Raw genomic sequence first — 18,526 nt, forward strand, 5'->3', positions numbered from 1 at the left:
TGAGATGATTTTTTCATTGAATTTTTTTTACTGAATTTTTAGGCAAAGATGAAAATGTTTTAGAATAGACTATGAAAAGTATATCTTTTTATAAAATTTTGATGAAGTTTTATGATATTCATGCTAACTGCTTCAGGACCTCAAAAGGTTGAAAATAATCATCAATTATTGAAATCAGTGTCTAACTCCACTAGTAGGTTTAATTGGTACAGATAGGCCACATACATCCTGATTATGATGCCTGATAATGTTAATATCCTAAGTGGCATTTGACGGTTTATACGGTTGATGATGAAAGACACTAATATTCAAAACCACGGAGTGAATCTTGATGTTGAGTCCGTTTTTGGTCAGTGACAGATTTCCTGGAAACAAGCGGCGATGCGAGAAGCGGAGTTCATACATCGAGGAGCTGTACGAGCTCATCACGGCAAGCCTCAGCAACCCAGAGTCTCTGAACATGAAGCCGGACAAGTGCGCCCTCCTACAAGAAACGCTCAGTCAGATTAAACGCATCAAGCAACAACAGGGTATGTGATTAGAGATCAAATGAATCGTATCATCTTGTTTCAAGGCTAAAGATAAAGACAGCTTGGTTTACATGGACTAGACTCTTTGTGACACATGTACATGTACATGTATTGAGATTTGATTTGAACATCCTCTCAAAACCACGTTTATAGTTGTTGCTATTAACTTTCTTCAAAAGTTCAGCTGAACGTTGGTGTAGTTTTCTATTGTTAACTCATATTGTTTTTAATAGGTTCAGTAACATTTTATATTCACCTTCTACATTTAGGTATCTTGAATGTTCTTTATACTGCTAACTTTTAATTGGGTTACTTGTTATAGACTTATCGTCATTTTTAAAACATAATTGCCATCGTTATAAGTTATTTCTGTATTTCATGTACAAGTGGCATTTGGATAGTTTAAGGCTCTTTGCTGAAAGAATGGAGTAAATAAAACAGATGTATTTTGAAAATAAAGCAGTATCTTTTCTTGATTTCTTTGTAGATGCTGAACATGGCGAAGAGGTACAGCACAGCCATGTATCGTCCAGTAAACCTGGGGTTCCTTCCGGAGACTCGCTGGGAAGTGTTTTACTTGAGGTACGTATTGGTTACGATAGGAAAACCTGGGGAGGATTTCACAAAGAAATGTTTGTAACTAATTCATGACTTTACACATGACTGTTCATGGGTGCCAAATCAGATTTGCACTCATATTGAGTCCCATCAGCTAGTTGAATTTTAATCTTTATAGATTTAAATTCTTATTGTTGATGAGCATCTGAGGGCGAATTATCAAATTTTGAGAAGGGTTCAAAGAAAGTCAGTTTTCATTCTATTTTTAGCTGGTCTGTCGTTATTGAGAGATCACGTGTTTATCATGTTTATTTTTTTATATTTCCTATCTTTTTATTTTTAGTTTGCATTGATATTTTCATGTACAGGTGATAGCTCAAAATTGGCTGAATTTTTTTTATTTCTATATTTTTTGTGGGAAAAATCTGATTGGCTGTTGGGCATACTATATTATGGTAAAGTTATCATGAACAGTAAAGTTTTATGCAATGGGATCCCTGCTGCTCTGGGGCCTGTTGCAGAATGAGTTGCAATCAAACACGACTTTAAAAATCAAATGCAACTTGAATTTGAGCCAACCATACACAGTATTTAGGATTTGCGCTTGATATTTTGAGTTTCGTTTAAAACGCAACCCTTTATCCAACCAGCCGACTGGTGTTTTGGGATGTCTGTTGTGCAAAACCTGCATTTGAAGGCAAATCCTGAAAGTCCTATGTAATTCTCTCATGCAAGCTTTCGGTCAACTAATAAAGGAAGGTGCATGAAAAGTCTGTCATACAAGCTTCTGATATCAACTGTAAAATGAAGTTATGTTTGATCAAGTTCCATTATCTTTTTCTTAGGTGCATTTATAATTCAAACATAGGGCTTTTTTGTAGAAAATATGCCTCAGTTCTTATCCTCTGATTCTGATCTGTATATTTCTTCATACTGAAATTTAAACTGTCCCTCTTTTTTTATCTTCTTACTTTAGACACTTGATGGATTCCTGTTTGTGGTCAATAGCCAGGGAGAGATAGAGTATGTGACAGAGAATGTCAACAGTTATCTCAATTATCAACAGGTAATGGGACTAGCCTTCCTTTCTCTCGCCCCCTAAAGTTTTTTCCCCTTGTTTTGTGGTCAGTAGGCAGCTCCCCAAAACTGGTTCTTTAACCTGTAAAGTATTAAATTTCTTCTTTTTTATATAGCTTTTTGGTGATGATGTTGGGGGTGGTAATGATGAAGATTGTGATGATTATCATCACTATGTTCAATGCCATTAGTGAGATTTTTGTAGTCACTGCAATGTACATTTTATTAAAAAAAATCCCTGGAAATTCTACTTATTCTTTAAAATGATCACCCAAAAACGGTTTTAAACTCTGATTTAAAAGTCTTATTTTTGCTGTATTTGTCGTCACCATCATCCTCATCGTTATTTTCATCATAATAACCTAATAATAATAATCATCATCATCTTCTAAACTCTGATTTAAAAGTCTTATTTTTGCTGTATTTGTCATCACCATCATCCTCACATTATTTTCATCATAATAACATAATAATAATCATCATCGTCTTCATCATCATCATCATCCGTCTCATCATCCTTATCATGGTCATTATTACCACAACGATCACCATCAAATAGTAAATTCTGTAGAAAAAGTATCTATGATTTATTGTCAGGTCTATGCGACTCCCTTTCCTAAACAATTTGGTTCTTCAATTTAGATTTATCATTGAAAACATTGTACAGCAAACTCTTATATTAAACTATCGGTACATGTAGCTGTCTTTGACTATCAAAGACAATACTGTGCATGTAAATTTCATTAGCTGCACCACCAGAAACATTGAAAGGTCGGAGATCATTTCCTATCTTGTCACATAAAGAAAAAAACCCTGATACATATGGTTGATCAATGATCATGAATATGAATGCATTCCAGACAATGTAGAAGTTTGTCCCTACCTCCTTGTTGGTGCTAGTGTGTTATGTAGAATTTTCACAAGCTTGTTGCCAAATTGAAATACCCACTTACTTAAGTTCTCATTTATTTAAATACTCAGTTGGTCTGATTTCATATTTGTCTACTTATTTTTACTTTCTCAAATGAAAAATTTTGTATATTAATTGGTTATCTAACCATATGCATGTACATGCATGTAGACTAATGGGGTGTTGCAAGAAAATTGCAATTGATTACAAGTCAATTTTACATCTAAAAGTCAATCGTAAGTGTTGAAATTAATTGTTAATTAACTATTGATCACTTGTCTGTTTCTTGCATCAACAAGAATAAATTGATTTGTTTTATTTAAAATTGATTCATCACTTGTAAGCTTGCAACTCAAATATGCAATTGATCGCAAATATTTTCTTGCAACACCCTATAATAGGCTTTTTACACAGGATTTTCTTAACCCCGGACTATCGCTAACCCCGTACTATCCTTAACCCCGTACTATTTATTTTCCTTTTCACACATGCCAAATTGTTTTTGCTAACCCCGGATAAGGAATGCTTGCTTTTTACACACGAAACTCGCTAACCCCGGACTATTGGTAGCTCATGAATATTCACGAGCGCACTGAGGGGTCATTCGGGTCATATCCAAAATCGCTGACTTCTGGCGCGCGCTTTTTTTTTTCATCGCCGTGATCGCTGTCATGAATATTCATTATACTTACCTCTGATTGGACAACAGGGCCGGCTCTGTTGCGGGGCATGAATGGGAGCGCTTAGCCCACTTTCGTTTTACACATGCGATCTTAACCCCGTACTATTGCTCTTAGCACCGCAATTGGTGGGATAACCCTGCTTTTTTGCAGGGCCAAATAATCCCGTACTATAGGTGGGGTTAGCCCACTTTGCAAAAACGCTGTGTAAAACGAAAGTGGGCTAAGCTTAACCCCGTACTATAGGTGGGGCTAAATTGCCATTTAGCCCCACCAATAGTACGGGGTTAAGGAAATTTTAGCCTGTCTAAAAAGGGTATAAGTGGTGTTAGCCCAAGTCGAAAGGGAATTAAGACAAAATGGTGACATATTTATTATTAGTGAAGATTAGATTAAATGGTGTATAGATAAAGTAGGATAAGACAGTGGGGGATGAGACCAAAAGGAAAGTAGACAAAATGAGTGTAGACCAATCTGCAATTTACAATTTTGAGGCCTGGACATGTTCTCATATATTCTAATAACTGGGTGGGTATGAAGGCATCTAAAGATGTCAGGTAGTGCGTCTGCTATAACATGGTTGCTGGGTGTTCCAGTATGTGTGTATATATATGTTTGTGGCCTGGGGCAATAGGTTACACATTACCTGTAGGGCTTTCCCCCAGGGTAAGGGGTGATGACAAACGGGGAGGGAGAGATGGAGAGATAGGGAGACAGACAGACAGATAAGAAATGTGGAGAGAGGGAGATAGAGAGAGACAGCCTAGAAGTTTAGTGGTGTAGCAGCTCTGATTCTCGCCTTGTAATCAGATGGTCGTGTGTTCGAATGATATCGAATCCCCCTTTGACCTAGCATCCTTACTTTGCCACTCTTTACCCAGGTGCTAAATGGGTACCCAGTGGGAAGTGAAAACCTACAGTAAGTGTGAAATGCTATCAAGTTTTAAACTCTTGTCGGAATGCTCCCCAGTCAGTGGAGAAAGTGCATACATTGTATGCGGGCAAGCCAGGATCTGATGACTTTGGTAAAAATATGTCGTTACAGTGCTTAGAGACATTGCCCTAATAACGAAGTTTGATAAAAAAGTGGAATATTATTACAGTGTATTATATTATTAAAAAGAGAGAGAGGGGAATGTACATTTATGTAATGAAGATGGTAAAATGCATGTTTGAAGTAATAATGATTTTATACTTGCTTACATAGCGCTTAATACTTACTTTGTCAGAAGTTTCTAAGCGCTCTACAGTATATGCAGCATAATTACCCTGGCTTTAGCAGTGCAGCTGTTACGCGCGCTGCGTTTCAAGGAATAAATTCCTGCCAGGTACCCATTTACCTCACCTGGGTTGAGTGCAGCACATTGTGGATCAATTTCTTGCCGAAGAAAATTACGCCATGGTTGGGATTCGAACCCACGACCCTCTGTTTCAAAATCCGGAGACTAATCCACTGGGCCACAACGCTCCATGTACTGCATACATTTACAATGTCATCTATCAGAAATGAATATCAGTTTTTGATGTTCAAGATTCATCATTCATGAAATAATTTCTAAATGTGTACAAAATTGCAGGTATTTTTTTGTATGCAGATACATGTATTTATTTTGTATTCATTGATGATCTTCAGGTTGAGCATTTTATTAGTTTTTCATGTGTATTATGGCTGTAAAGTAATCACAATTATATCAAACTCTGTGCACATCCTCTGGTCTGAGAAAACGTCGCAGCTTTCTAGAGTCCTTAAATGCCAGCAGATGTGTCAAGAGGGAATGAGTGGAAAGAACAAAGCAAACGATATTGATTGAAGGAGGAAGAGAGAGGGTAAACTATACAATCAAATTTCTGCTTGAGAAATTGAAAAGATTTTTGTGAAATTGAATCGTCAGAGGCGAATCAGAATTCCGATCTTTGCAAAGAAGCTGCATGTCAGAATGCATTGCTAGGTGTTATTTAGAACATCCACTAGTTGCTGTTGTTTTGATTTTCTTGTACATTTTATATCCTTTTTCCCGATGTTTTATTCAAAGACACTTACTCTTGACATTTGACAAGTACCGTAAAACATATTAAAAAATATAAAGTCCAGCATCAACTTGGTAGTTAATTAATTCAGAAGTTTGAAATCCTTCCATCATTCATTGAAGACGTCAGTGTAAGGAATAGTCTTCAATCACAGCGGTGGTATGAAAAATGGAATTGTAATCTTTTATTAATCAAAAACATAAATTTGTACATATGATCCTTGGTTCTTGAAGCGACAGGAAGTCTATGCTGACCGGTTGTTGAAGACTGCTTTTAATCTTTGTCACAGTGTATTTGAACATTACGGTGAGATGGCTAAGTGTAGTCTATCCATACAGACATTGATTGACATTCAATTTACTGTCAGAATCAGAATATTTATAATTCATCAAAATCAGCATGGACATATATAGTGATTAGAGGCTTGTCTAAAAGACTAAGAATTCACACCAAAATAGAGCAATACAAGAAACATCCAATTTGTATGGCTTCACACAAAGTTAAAGACATTGAAGGAAAATTAATAATTTGTTGAAGCAATATAAAAGATAAGACAAAGAAATTTGAGAGAGTTTAGATAAAATATTTGTGAGTATGGACTTATGGGTGTAAGATATTCAGTTGATGAGAGTTCTATAAAAAGAAAGAAATAAAGAAAAATAAAGTATGAGGAAGGAAAGAATTTTACACTGGAGCAAACAAACAGGTGGGGGGGGGGAATGAGGGAGAAGAAAAAAAGTATTGAGAAGGGGGTGGAAAAGAAGTTAGAAGTAGGTCAATATTGCCGCTTTATTTAAGTAGATAATCCAACAACATTATTCAAATTATTCTCCAACAGTAAGGTCTAGATTTGTAGACTAGCATCCTGTGGTCAATAACCTTTTCAGGATGCTCCTGTCCAGTGACAAAAGGGAGGGGGGAAAGTCATGATTGAGACATTTGCCAAATGAGTTCACACTGCAACATAATCATGATTTTAACCTAGATTGTTAGATCCTTATCCTGTTAATCAATATTATTACTCTTTGTTGTTATTATTATATTGTTATTGTTAATATTTAATAGTTTTTGAACAGTGTGTATTGGAATGTGCAGGCTTAAACAATTCAGCCCTTTATTTCAGCAAAGTAATCTATAGAAATGTGACATTGGGTACTGGTATATGGAATTTTATGGATGATATTCTCCATATATTTGTGCTTGATTTTTCCCTGCTTGAGGTCAGTCATTCACATTTCGAAAATGGTCATTTTCATTTGTTCCTTTCCTGGTTCATTTTCTGATGCCTTCTCAAGCATGTACATAACATTTCATTTGGTTTCAAAACACTACAATGTGTCTCACAAAAAAAGGAAACGAGGATTTCCATAGCCATATGGTCTTTCATAAACATAAAATTCAGTTTTTCGTCTTCATTTGATACTGAATATGATATGAATAGTTATGCATAGATGACCAAGAAGAGTTTGAAAATTCAATGTCAATGCCAAGTTGCGCAGAAAAATGAGTCGAGATTGTTATGGATGGGATGACCTTGAGGGATGGCTCATTAGCATATCTTTTGTTTTCTTCCGTAAATATCTTTCACTCATCTGGAGTTTGTGGATTGAGATTCAGATGTGAGAGTCAGCAAGAATTGTTTTTGCCATTCCTCAGTAATTGTTTTTACTTCACAGTGTCTAAATAATTCAGTATATTAATATTTGGTCTTGAATTTCATTCTTACTATTGCTGAATTTATGATTGTGCTATCTCTCTAAAGATGGGTTTCCTTTTTTGTGGGATACCCTGTATATCTTTATAACAGAATTCAAGATTGGGTCAACTCTTGTATTCTGTAAACATGGATGTGATTTAAGGAGTTTCAAACTACTTGAAAATACTCTCTCCTCCTAAGTTTCACTTTTCATTCTGGAGATGATGTTAAAGAAATCTTACGTACCAGTATCTTCAAGAGTTATGACTGATCTTTGCCAATATTTCTTGTTGTTGGTTTCTGCTTTTTATATATATTGCAAGTAATGAGAATGCAAAACAAAAAACATGCAATTTACAACTATCCCTTTTGTAAGGTCAAAATAAAACAATCATTTTTTTAACATTAAAAAATGTAAATCTATCTTAGAAGTAAAGAGAAAGCTTTTTATATATCTTTATTGTTTTTACAGGGAAAAGAAAATATTGCAATGCAACCTTTTGGAAAGCTAATATTAAGGAACGGTAATATTTTATTGTCTGGGGAAGAAAAGAGTCAACTGATAGTTCAAGTTTCCCTTTAGTAGATGAAATTTATGTAGGGTAAGGTATAAATAATACTGAACACTGCTCGGTGAATTCCAAATCCATGGGAAAGGAGAGAGATGTGATTTTCAGAGGATTTTGACTCGACACTATTCGGAGTATATCTCCCCCTTCCTGCGTTCCGTGGCCTGGAGAACATTTCTGGGCTAAAAATACTCACTGCACGTTGGCTTTCCCGGTTGGTGCAGTGAGGGTCTTATTAGATCGCGGAAGGTAATTTTGGCTGACACGTAGTGGGCCGCATCCCAAGTTTGTGCGGCGCTAACGAACGGCCCCTGTGCAGACTTCCTCCTCCGCTACCTTCTCCAGATGCAGGGAGGAAATGCTCTCTGTCAATGGAGGCTTAGAGCAATGAGAACGCAGCCGTCGACTTCTCAAGACAACGTGGCCTCAATATTTTCTAGATATGATTCATGGCTGAAATGGGTGCACAAGTTTGATAAATTTTTGCTGTTTGAATTGAAGGACCTGCAGCACTGATTTCATCCAAGATTGAAACGTTCTTGCCAAAAGAAGAACATCCTTTGAAGAAAACCAAGCTTGAATTCCTTCATTTCTGTTTCATGTATTAAAAATGCATTTTTGTATCTTTGAAGCACAGCCAGTGATTTGAAAAAATGTGATGTTTATCACACGCAACATATGCAAATCTCACAAATATTGGGGCCTTATTTCAAAGGATCAATCAAAAACACTCCCTCGCTTACGTTTGGTGTATCTCAATCTAAATTTGGTTGTTTTTATAGCTTCATCATAAATCATGTTACAAACTGTGTTTTTATTTACATGAAAAGGTCAATGTCTGTGAGGGAAAATGTATTTGGGGCTTAAGAGTTATTTAGGTCTCATTTCAAAAAACCCAAACGAAAGAGATAATGTTGCTATTTTTGTGTTCCCATTTGATGTAGAGGCTCATTCTTGATCCCTCATTTACATGTAAATGCAGCTGACATCAAATGAGTTTGACTTGTGTATGTCAGATGAATCTCTTTGCCACAAACAGATTCATGTACGGCAAAGTATTGTTTCCTTTGAATTAAAGATCAGAAATTGAGAATTAGAGCCTTTTTGGATGATCTAGCTGTCATTGATAAATCCTTCCTTAGGATGATGTTGTTGATATATAACAAGTGAATTTTAAAAAAGAAAATATATCTTGAAAAACTGATAATAGCTTGTATTTAATAGTGGATACCTATTGGTTTTATGAAACTGGTCACGGAAGTAATACAGAAGTGATTTGCTTGTGTCCTTGTTTCAAATGCACTGATGCCATAAATTGTTAATAGCATAGAAAGTAATTATTGAATCCCTACCTATTGCCAACTTTTCAATCCCTATTGCAAAACTAATACATGTACAGCCTATTTTGTGGGGAGGCAAAATGATTAGATTGGTGGATTTTAAGGGAAAGTGTAAGTATCATTTTATTTAGATTGATCGAATGCATTTTTGTCTTGGTTATGTAGATTGAAATAATTATAACATTTCAGATACTCCAGTTATAATCCACAAGTATTTCTTTGAAAAGGTTTGTAAATTATTTAAATAAATGAAAAAAAATCTTTGAAATCCTATCTCATATTTTAGGGGATTTTCGTCACAATCTCAATTGCAGATTTTTGCATTTCCCTATTTTCATTATCATTACAGAGCATTTACTGTAAATCGATGATTGATTTCTGCTTGAAGAACTGCTTTTATTGAACATCATTAATTGATTAGGAATGCATGATGTTCTTTTCTGTATGAATAATTGATTATCATTCCTCTCTCCCTCTTTCCTGCGTCTAATTCTATACAAACTACATGTAGCATTTCCTCAGATGTATGTTTTCCTTTGTTATAAATTGATATAGAGATGAAATTATGTGTGGGAGTACTACATGTAGCTGACAATGCCTTGAAAGTAATGATACAAGTATAGGAGTTGTCAGATTGGATTTTCTGATTTTATTTTGCTCAATTTTTCTCCCTGCTTTTTATTTTCCCTATTTCTATTCCTTGTAGTGGATGGTGTGCGTAGTATGTGCATTTACATGTACATTGTACATGAGGGAGAATCATGGAAGTGCAGAACAGTTTTGTGGAAAACGCAGTGAAAGAGTATTTAGTTTGATGAAATTCTTATTTTTTCATCTTTTCTATTCCAATGTAGCCATTATCTGATTGATGATAATGATTATAATAATTTGCAGCATTTATATGGTGCTTAATACAATGTTTCTAATCACTGCAAACTATTACCACGACTCTAGCATTGCTTCCCTGATCGAGTGCTCAAGTGTAAAAGAAATAACTTCCTACTGGGTACCCATTTACTACACCTGAGTGGAGAGTGGCAAGTATAGATAACTGCCCTGACAAAAGATGTAAGTGCTGTGGGGATTAGAACCCTGGACCCTGTGGTTATTGTCTACCTAGGGAAGCCGCTTTGGTTAATGTGACTAGGAAAAAAAAATGAATTAAAATTTAATTTCATTAACAAACACAGACTTTGCCAGTTTTAGAAAATGAAAAATTGGGGATGCTATAAAGTTCCTCGGTCCTGTTTGATGAAGACTTGTTATAGTAACATTGCTCAATATCTTTAACAATTTTACCATTAGCCAATCAGATAATCAGAATGATTTAAGGATTGCATATTTGTTATTAATTATAATATAAGTTTCATGAAATGCGCTCTTGGAGTAGAACCATTTTGAAAGGCAGTTACAGTAATTAATCAAACCCCAAAACGTGTTTGAGTGCGTGAGTTAGGATAGCAATGAGATTGAATGAATGATAATGATATCTCATTCACCTTTGACTCGATCCTTTGAACATGCAGGTACGTGAACATGTGAATTACAATTGACGAGTACTTCAATGGCTGCTTAACACTCATCTTGGAGCATGATGTTTGTGCTCTTCATACATTAATCTGTATTCAATTAAAGGAGAAGGGCACCATGGGAACAAGTTTGCTTGTATGAAACAGAAAAATCAAAGAAACAAATCAGTAGAAGGTTTAGAAAAATTGAACAAATGATAAGAAAGTTAATAAGAATTCATCATTAATGATGTGGACATCCTCCCATTCATTAGCTACATGTACAGTATGTTACAAACACGTTAGAGGTCACAGATGTACAAACTCTCCAAGTACTCTTTTTTACATATTTTACTTAAATTTTCAATTTTTGTCAAGCCTATCCATAGATCAGGGTTTTTTTTTCATGGGAGGACTTGTAATAGAGGTTTCATGAAATACTCCATGGACTAAGAGTTTAGCATGGGTAAAAAAATTGAGGTTTTGGGGTATATGTTTACCAAGGGGAGATTTGTACTTCTATGATATTACAAATATTAGAAGGGGGGGGGGGGGCATAGAATCTTCCTAGCATTAGTAATGTCAATGTTCCAAGGCTCCAACTTTCTTATTCCAATTTTTGTTCACACTATCATAGATGTGTTTCTTTGATTTTTCTGTTTGTATACAAGCTAATCAACTAGGGGTTTAATTCTCCTTTAATAGCATTTTATCGCATTATATTTAAACTTCTGCCATGGGATATCTCATAAAGGTTGTGATTACATGTATGCCTGGAGATTATGTCCAACATGGAGTTTTATCTCTGTATGATATTGACACGATAGTGACATTTTAAACTGTTGTTGGGAAACATGCCATTGTGTATCTTGTTTTACTGTTAGTTAAGTGTGACTTTCAAAGTGTTTTTCAGGATCACCGAGGGAGACTATAATAGACTTTACAATATTCGCTAACTGTGATCTGTAACACATATACATATTGCCTACGTGTACATGTTGTAGACCTACATGTACATATAGACTACATGAATTTGTTAATGAAATGACACCTTTTTACAAAACAATTTTTAATAATACATTGTTAACCTATAAATGGCAATTCATCTTTCATATTACAGGACTGTTGTAGAAAGCATTGCGTTTATTTTTTATACAACTAAAAATGACATTAATGTGAATCCTCCCAAAAGTGCTTCTCCTATTTGGTTGAAAAGCAGGGGGGGGGGGGTGATGTGAATGAACTGCAACTTTGCAGTGTTTTTCTTTGTGTGTGTGTGAGTGTGTGTGAAGATACACAAGACAGAAAGAAGTATAAAAAAGAATTGCTGACCAAAATATATGATGATGAAGATTTTTATTTTTTGTATGGGGGGTATGACATTCTTGTACACAAAAGCTATGTACATGTAAACCAGTCTATAAATATATGTAGTTAGCATTTTACATTTCTATCATTTATTTCATGTACATGTAGCTCTCTTTGAATATTGTGATCTCTTTCAATCTATACGGTTTAACCTAATTTTTCAATCATTAAAAAAAAACACAAAAACTATCAACTATATTTTCTACTTGCATTTCCATAACTCATTAATGTAGCTCTTTGAATATTATGCTCTCATTTGATGTCATGCAATATGGTAAACACACCCTTTACTTGTCAACTCTTTTATATGTACATGTAGTTCCAAATATAAGTATGAATTGTATCAACTGTGGACTTGAGTGCCTGCTTGTGTATACCGTGTTATGTTAAATGAGTGGCAGGTCATGAAACCCTAAACCTTCATGCAGGCACTTTCACTGACATCACCTTGCAAAATGAGCAAATATAGAGTTACATTTATGAGGAAAAATGAAGTGTCATTTTGTGAATAAGTATGAATAAGTTCATGTTGTCAACATTCAAAATGCTCCAGCTTCTTGCTTATACATTTTCATGGTCAGTTTCATCATTTGTTGGAACTCGAATTGAAAATGTAAATGATAATTACCTCTGTTCATGAATAACCATATAATCAGTTCTTGTATAGTGCCTATCACTTTATGATATAAAAGCTCTACGTGCTAAAGGAATTTTTATAATATTATCCTGAGTTTTACTAGCCTGGTATTTTTTTTCAGTGCACAAGTATTTGAAGGAATTGATCCCTGCCAGGTACCCATTTATCTAACCTGGGTTGAGTGCAGCTCAAAGTGGATCAATATCTTGCTAAAGGAAGCCATGCCATGTCTGGGACCTGAACCCATTCCCCCTCTGTTTCAAAGTCCAGAGAGTAATTCACTGGCCACAATGCTCCACATTCAGTATATTAAATTTCTCTTCATTCTTTTCCTTTTCTATTTTATTTTATGTACAGGAGGATCTAATAGGAACGTCAATCTATAGCTATGTTCATGTTGGAGACCATAATCCCTTTACTAAGTGCCTGCACCCATCCACCAGTACAGGTTAGATTATTACTTCTTTAGTAATCCTAACTGGATTTGGATTAAGTCCCATGGCGCTATGTAGGGCATCTTTTGATGAAAATAATAATACCAACGATTACTATAATAATGTAGACTTTTAGAGCACATACTCCATCACAGATAATAGCCAAGCTAAACTTCTCTTATATCAATAAAAAAAGGTGTACAAATCAACGTACAGTGATGTTCAGAAGTCTGTGATCCCCACTAAAAAATGAACATATTTTTAGAGTCTTCAAGTTCCGCCATGTTTTAGGTATTTGAATGTGATTTCAGGTGATAAAATGTTACATTCAATCAAGTTTGTTTCTATGGGCTCACAGAACACACTAATGATGTTATAAACCATTTAACACTCGGCATGAAGGAGTGCATTTTGTGAAGGGGTTCACTATAAACTTTTGAGCACAACTGTAAGCAGCTAATTAGATTGAAGGATTTCAGTAGTTTTTAATAAACTGTAAATATGTATTTATAACAACTTTTATGACATACATGTAGGTCCCTGTTCTTGTTCTTTTTGCATCACATGTAAACCTTGCTTCATATATGCAAAGAGTAAATATGACCAGGGTCCCGTAACACAAAGGTTAGCGATTAATCATACACTTGATTTTCACGATTGATTGTGTATTGTAGTCAATGGAATCAATCGTAAAAAAGTGTTTCTACGATCATTGCTAAGCTTTGTGTTAGGGGTCCTAGGTATTTCAATTTGATACTCCATAAATCAATGCTCATGTCTGGATGAGAGGATTTTTCTGACAACAATGCATTTTATTGTATAATCATTTTTTGTATTAGGTCAATATTTTTTTATATAATTCATAAATACTTTCAAAATATTAAATCATCGGACATGAGGAATTTCAGTAATTGATATTGATGATCATTACTAATTATTTTCATTTTATTTCTTTCCTTTCTATATATTTTTTGGGGGGGGGGGGGGTTGGGGTGTTAGGCTGAAATTTCAAATGTGATTCATGATTGTTATTCACAATTTTAGATCTGCTGTGAAACTTTTCGTGAATTTTCTTGTCTTTGCTTGCAGCAACTTCAAGCATCTGGGCTCCGGATGCAGGCAACGCTCCCCAGTGTGGCCGTAATCGCTCTTTCAAGTGCCGTATGCAGGTGAAACCGGAGAATGATGAATCGCTGGGGGCAGAGCGTTACGATACCATGATGTGCACTGCCATTTTGAAACCGGCCATCAACAAAGAGAGCAACTCCTCAAATAGTGATGCAGGTAATGCTTGAAACGAAGTTTGGACCTCGATTTGTTGTCAAAAGTTTTCATCTTTTGAAGATGATTGAAAGTTTAGAGAAAAATTAAAATCATAGCGAGCTATTAAAGGGAATGAAATTCTTTTTCGGTATATTTAGGAAAAATATAATGACAACAAAAATGGTCCAGTAAAAAGGATCACTTTTTGATTTCTCTATACCCTAAAGCCCCTGTCAATTGCTTGTACAGAAGTCCCCTCTCATTCTAAAATTGAAACAGGTTGTAATTGTGATAATCTAGTGTGAAGATCAATTTGTTGATCAAAGTTTCAATCAGGGTCTGTGTCTGCAGACTAGTGTTCTTATGTATTGGTGCTCGTGGATTTTTCTTTGACTTTTGTTTTTTACTTGGTGTTTTTGAAGAGGGTACAGTTCACCTATTCTGCATCGCAAGGCGGGCGTTGCCAGAGGAGCACAACTCCATATCAGACACCATGGAGGAGTTCACCACCAAGCTAAGTCGGGAGTATGTGATACAGTCGGTCGACCTGTCAAGGGTCAAAGGTCTTTCGTTCTCACAGGAGGAAATGCTGCAACAGACCATCTTCAAGTACTGCCACGCAAGCTCAAGAACGGAACTCAAGAACCGTATTGATGAAGGTGAGTGAGTGAGCTCAACAAACTGTAAAGCAAGTCTTTGGTGATAAGGGCATGGAGAGATTTTCATCAACATTTGTTGTGGTCTGAAGGTGAGATCTGACATCTTTCCATGATTTTGATTGGCTGAGGAACACTGTTGCTATAGTAGCTGTCAGATAAAACATCAGACAAGGCCTTTCTTACAAAATGCCTCCAAGGAATGTGCTTTGAATGTTTGATTTGAAGTCACATTCTAACTTCATCATTTTTTTGTTGACAAATTTTGGGAATCAAGTCGTACAGATTTCTTAGACTCCCTTTCTTTATATTTAGGTCAATCCAGTGGCAAGCAGTATGGTATTCATATTGATATTCCACACTTATTTGTAAATTTCAGTTGTAAATGATATATGGGAAATCGATCAATCATATTCAGCCATAAAATAATCAATATTACCATCTTTTCTAAAAATTAGGTGATCACTACAAGATTGATTTTGGGACCTCAGATTTACTTACAATCAATCAAATGTGTTATAGGTGGAATATTTAGTGTATTGGAAGTGGGGAACTCACTACTGTATTTCTTCAATCCATAAAGAGTGTTAGGTAAGGTTGATTGATAGATAATCCTTTATTTTTTTTCTTGAAGCTATGGAGAAAGGTAAAAGCCTGATGCCCATGTACAAATTTCAGCTGTCCAAAGACAACTGGGTTAATATTCAGACATCATTCTACACCACACACCATCATTCCGGTCAGCTGGAATATGTCGTCTGTGTCCACTCTGTCATGAGGTGAGTTCTGTGATTAGTTCCAGGGTCTTGTGGGGTTTCGTAAGATCTTTCTATTTTTCTTCAGTAGAAACCAAGAGATGTTTCCTAAAAGCTTCAATAGATGCAAGGTGATGATGATGATAGTAATGATAATAATAACAACAGCAATATTGAAAATGATTTTGATGATAATGATTTTGATAATAATTATAATGATGATGATGATAGACGACACATCTGATATGCATTTTACTTACGTCTTTACGTGTACAGAGATATGGACCCGAACCGTAACACGCCAGTGACTTCATTACCTTCAACAAATGTCAACCCTGCACCACACCCAACAAATATGAGCAACATGTCGAACATGAAGACGGAGCAGTTGTTGAAAGTGTTTACCAATCAGAGACAAGGGATGTCTCATCAGAAAATAATGCAACTCAAAAACTTAGTGCAGCAAAAGCAACAGCAACAACAACACCAGCAGCAGCAGTCCCAGGCCGGCATGTGGAACAGCAGTGGTGGGGGTGCCGTTGGGGTCGTTGCTGGTGGTGGGGGTCCAGCTGGACCTGTTTGTGGAGCTGGAGGTGTAGGAGGAGGAGGAGTGGGCGGAGTTGGTGGTAATGGAGGTGTCCTCAACCCTGGTGTAAACATGATGGGAAGGGGCAACATGGCCATGAATGGTGGACAAGGTGGGACAGGAGGAACTGCGGGAAACATGCTCGGTGGAAACATGAATTACAACTCAAATCAAATGGCCGGGATGGGCCCGGTCATGGGGGACAATGCACTCTATAACCGAGGCATGTCTGGGGGGACAAACCCCAACATGATGTTCAATCGCGGAGGTGCAGGTGGTGGTAGCGGTGGAGGTGCTGGCACCCCCGGCACCAACGGCGGTCCCGGTGACATGACTAAACGCAACAAGATGCCACCAGCAGCCACTGCTACCACGGGGAGCCTTCGAGGCAACCAGGATAGTACAGATGACGTGTTCTTGCCAGAAAATAATCAAGGGAATATGTACAAGATGATGAACAATGGTGGGCCAACAAGAGGGAATCAAGGGAATAACAGACTGGATGATTCCGGAAGCTTGAACCCTAGCCCTGATACCAATGAAAAAGATGGAGACAGCAAGGATGATAACATGCTGCAAGATCTCCTCAAAGAAAAAGATGGTAAGTTGTGCCATGTACATGTAATCATTACCTAAGCATGTGCAACATCTTTTAGTTATACCTCCTCCCCTCAGAAAAAAGGGAGTTCTGATGAAAACGAGACTGTCATGATTTTACTTGATATTGTCTATTTTAATGGATCATGCGGTTGCTGGGTAGGGTGGGGGGGGGAGCCATCTTGTTGTTTGTAAGTTATGCATGTCTGGAACATGTTCTTGTGTTAAGGGAGAAATCCAAGAGTTTTGATTGTGTTCCAAACTGGGACAGAATTTCAAATTTTGACAGACTTGCATTTATATACACTTCCTAACAACAAGAATATTAATCTGCAAGATCATATTTCACCTTAGTCTATTGGAATCAAAATGATACGGTACTTTACTACGCACTTAAGAACATGTTTTGTTCATCCACAGAGCTGTGATTATAGCTTAATTAGGTGGTCTGTCTATGACAGATCACCTATTGTTTTCGTCAGAATTTTCTTTCTTTATTTCTTTATTTCTTTCTTTATTCTTGGCACCTATGTTTGTCGCCAACTTTTCTCGAAATTGGCTGAATCAATTTTGCTGATTTTTTCGTCATATATAGAATTTATCATAGAGACCTCAAAATAAGCTTTTCAAGGTCATATGGTCATGATGACGTCATCTACGCGCCATTTTGTAAAATTCTTCATTTGATCATATCTTCATTATCAATTATCAAAAATTAACAATATTTACATGACATTAACTTCATGTCAAGGGTCAAATGGCAATGTCATCAAAGGTCATGTAGAGGTCATTACGCGCGCGTACGCGCGCGTCAAAGGTAAAAAAATCGTCTAAATGACCTATAAAATTTTTTGGGTACGTTTCAGGTCATTTTAAGCATTTCAAAAATTTGCGCGCGCGCACATATGCGCGCGCGTTTCCGCGCGTTACACCTTAACGCAACGCAGAAAAACCGTTTCTTTAATATCATTGCATTGCTAATAAAATTCTGAGCAATTTGATACCTTGATCAACCTTCTACAACCATTAATAACGAAATTAACACCCGTTAAACTTTGCAGCACGTGTGCGCGCGAGCTCTCACTATAGGCCATATATGGGCAAAAACATGCCTATTGTAAATTCACTGTAGCTCTTTAAAAAGTCCGTTGACCCCCAATTTTTTTTTCATATATCGATAGAGTATTAGTTGTAGATTTGATTTCATGTCACCATTGTCCCTAAATTATATCGTGACGTCATCAAATAGGCGCCCAAACTAAAAATTTCATTTTTTTCAAAAATGACGTCATCAAATTTATGCAAATTTGGCTGTAACTTCTCGAATATAGATC

General features: G+C 36.2%; 1 protein-coding gene across 6 annotated transcripts in view; it reads left to right on the forward strand.

Annotated features, from left to right (window-relative positions):
* LOC121420727 (nuclear receptor coactivator 2-like) overlaps nucleotides 1-18,526 on the forward strand; it is a 68,307-nt gene that overhangs the window by 39,926 nt on the left and 9,855 nt on the right. For 5 of the 6 annotated variants that reach the window (XM_041615380.1, XM_041615408.1, XM_041615392.1 and 2 more), the window contains exons 4-11: nucleotides 355-530; nucleotides 1,018-1,112; nucleotides 2,065-2,154; nucleotides 13,259-13,349; nucleotides 14,425-14,619; nucleotides 15,021-15,257; nucleotides 15,889-16,033; nucleotides 16,286-17,196. In XM_041615380.1, coding sequence (XP_041471314.1) covers nucleotides 355-530; nucleotides 1,018-1,112; nucleotides 2,065-2,154; nucleotides 13,259-13,349; nucleotides 14,425-14,619; nucleotides 15,021-15,257; nucleotides 15,889-16,033; nucleotides 16,286-17,196 — 1,940 coding nt within the window. The remainder of the gene's footprint in view (nucleotides 1-354; nucleotides 531-1,017; nucleotides 1,113-2,064; nucleotides 2,155-13,258; nucleotides 13,350-14,424; nucleotides 14,620-15,020; nucleotides 15,258-15,888; nucleotides 16,034-16,285; nucleotides 17,197-18,526) is intronic. The other variant, XM_041615403.1, reaches the window with a different exon arrangement.

This window comes from Lytechinus variegatus, chromosome 1, assembly GCF_018143015.1.
Source record: "Lytechinus variegatus isolate NC3 chromosome 1, Lvar_3.0, whole genome shotgun sequence".
Lineage (NCBI taxonomy): Eukaryota > Metazoa > Echinodermata > Echinoidea > Temnopleuroida > Toxopneustidae > Lytechinus > Lytechinus variegatus.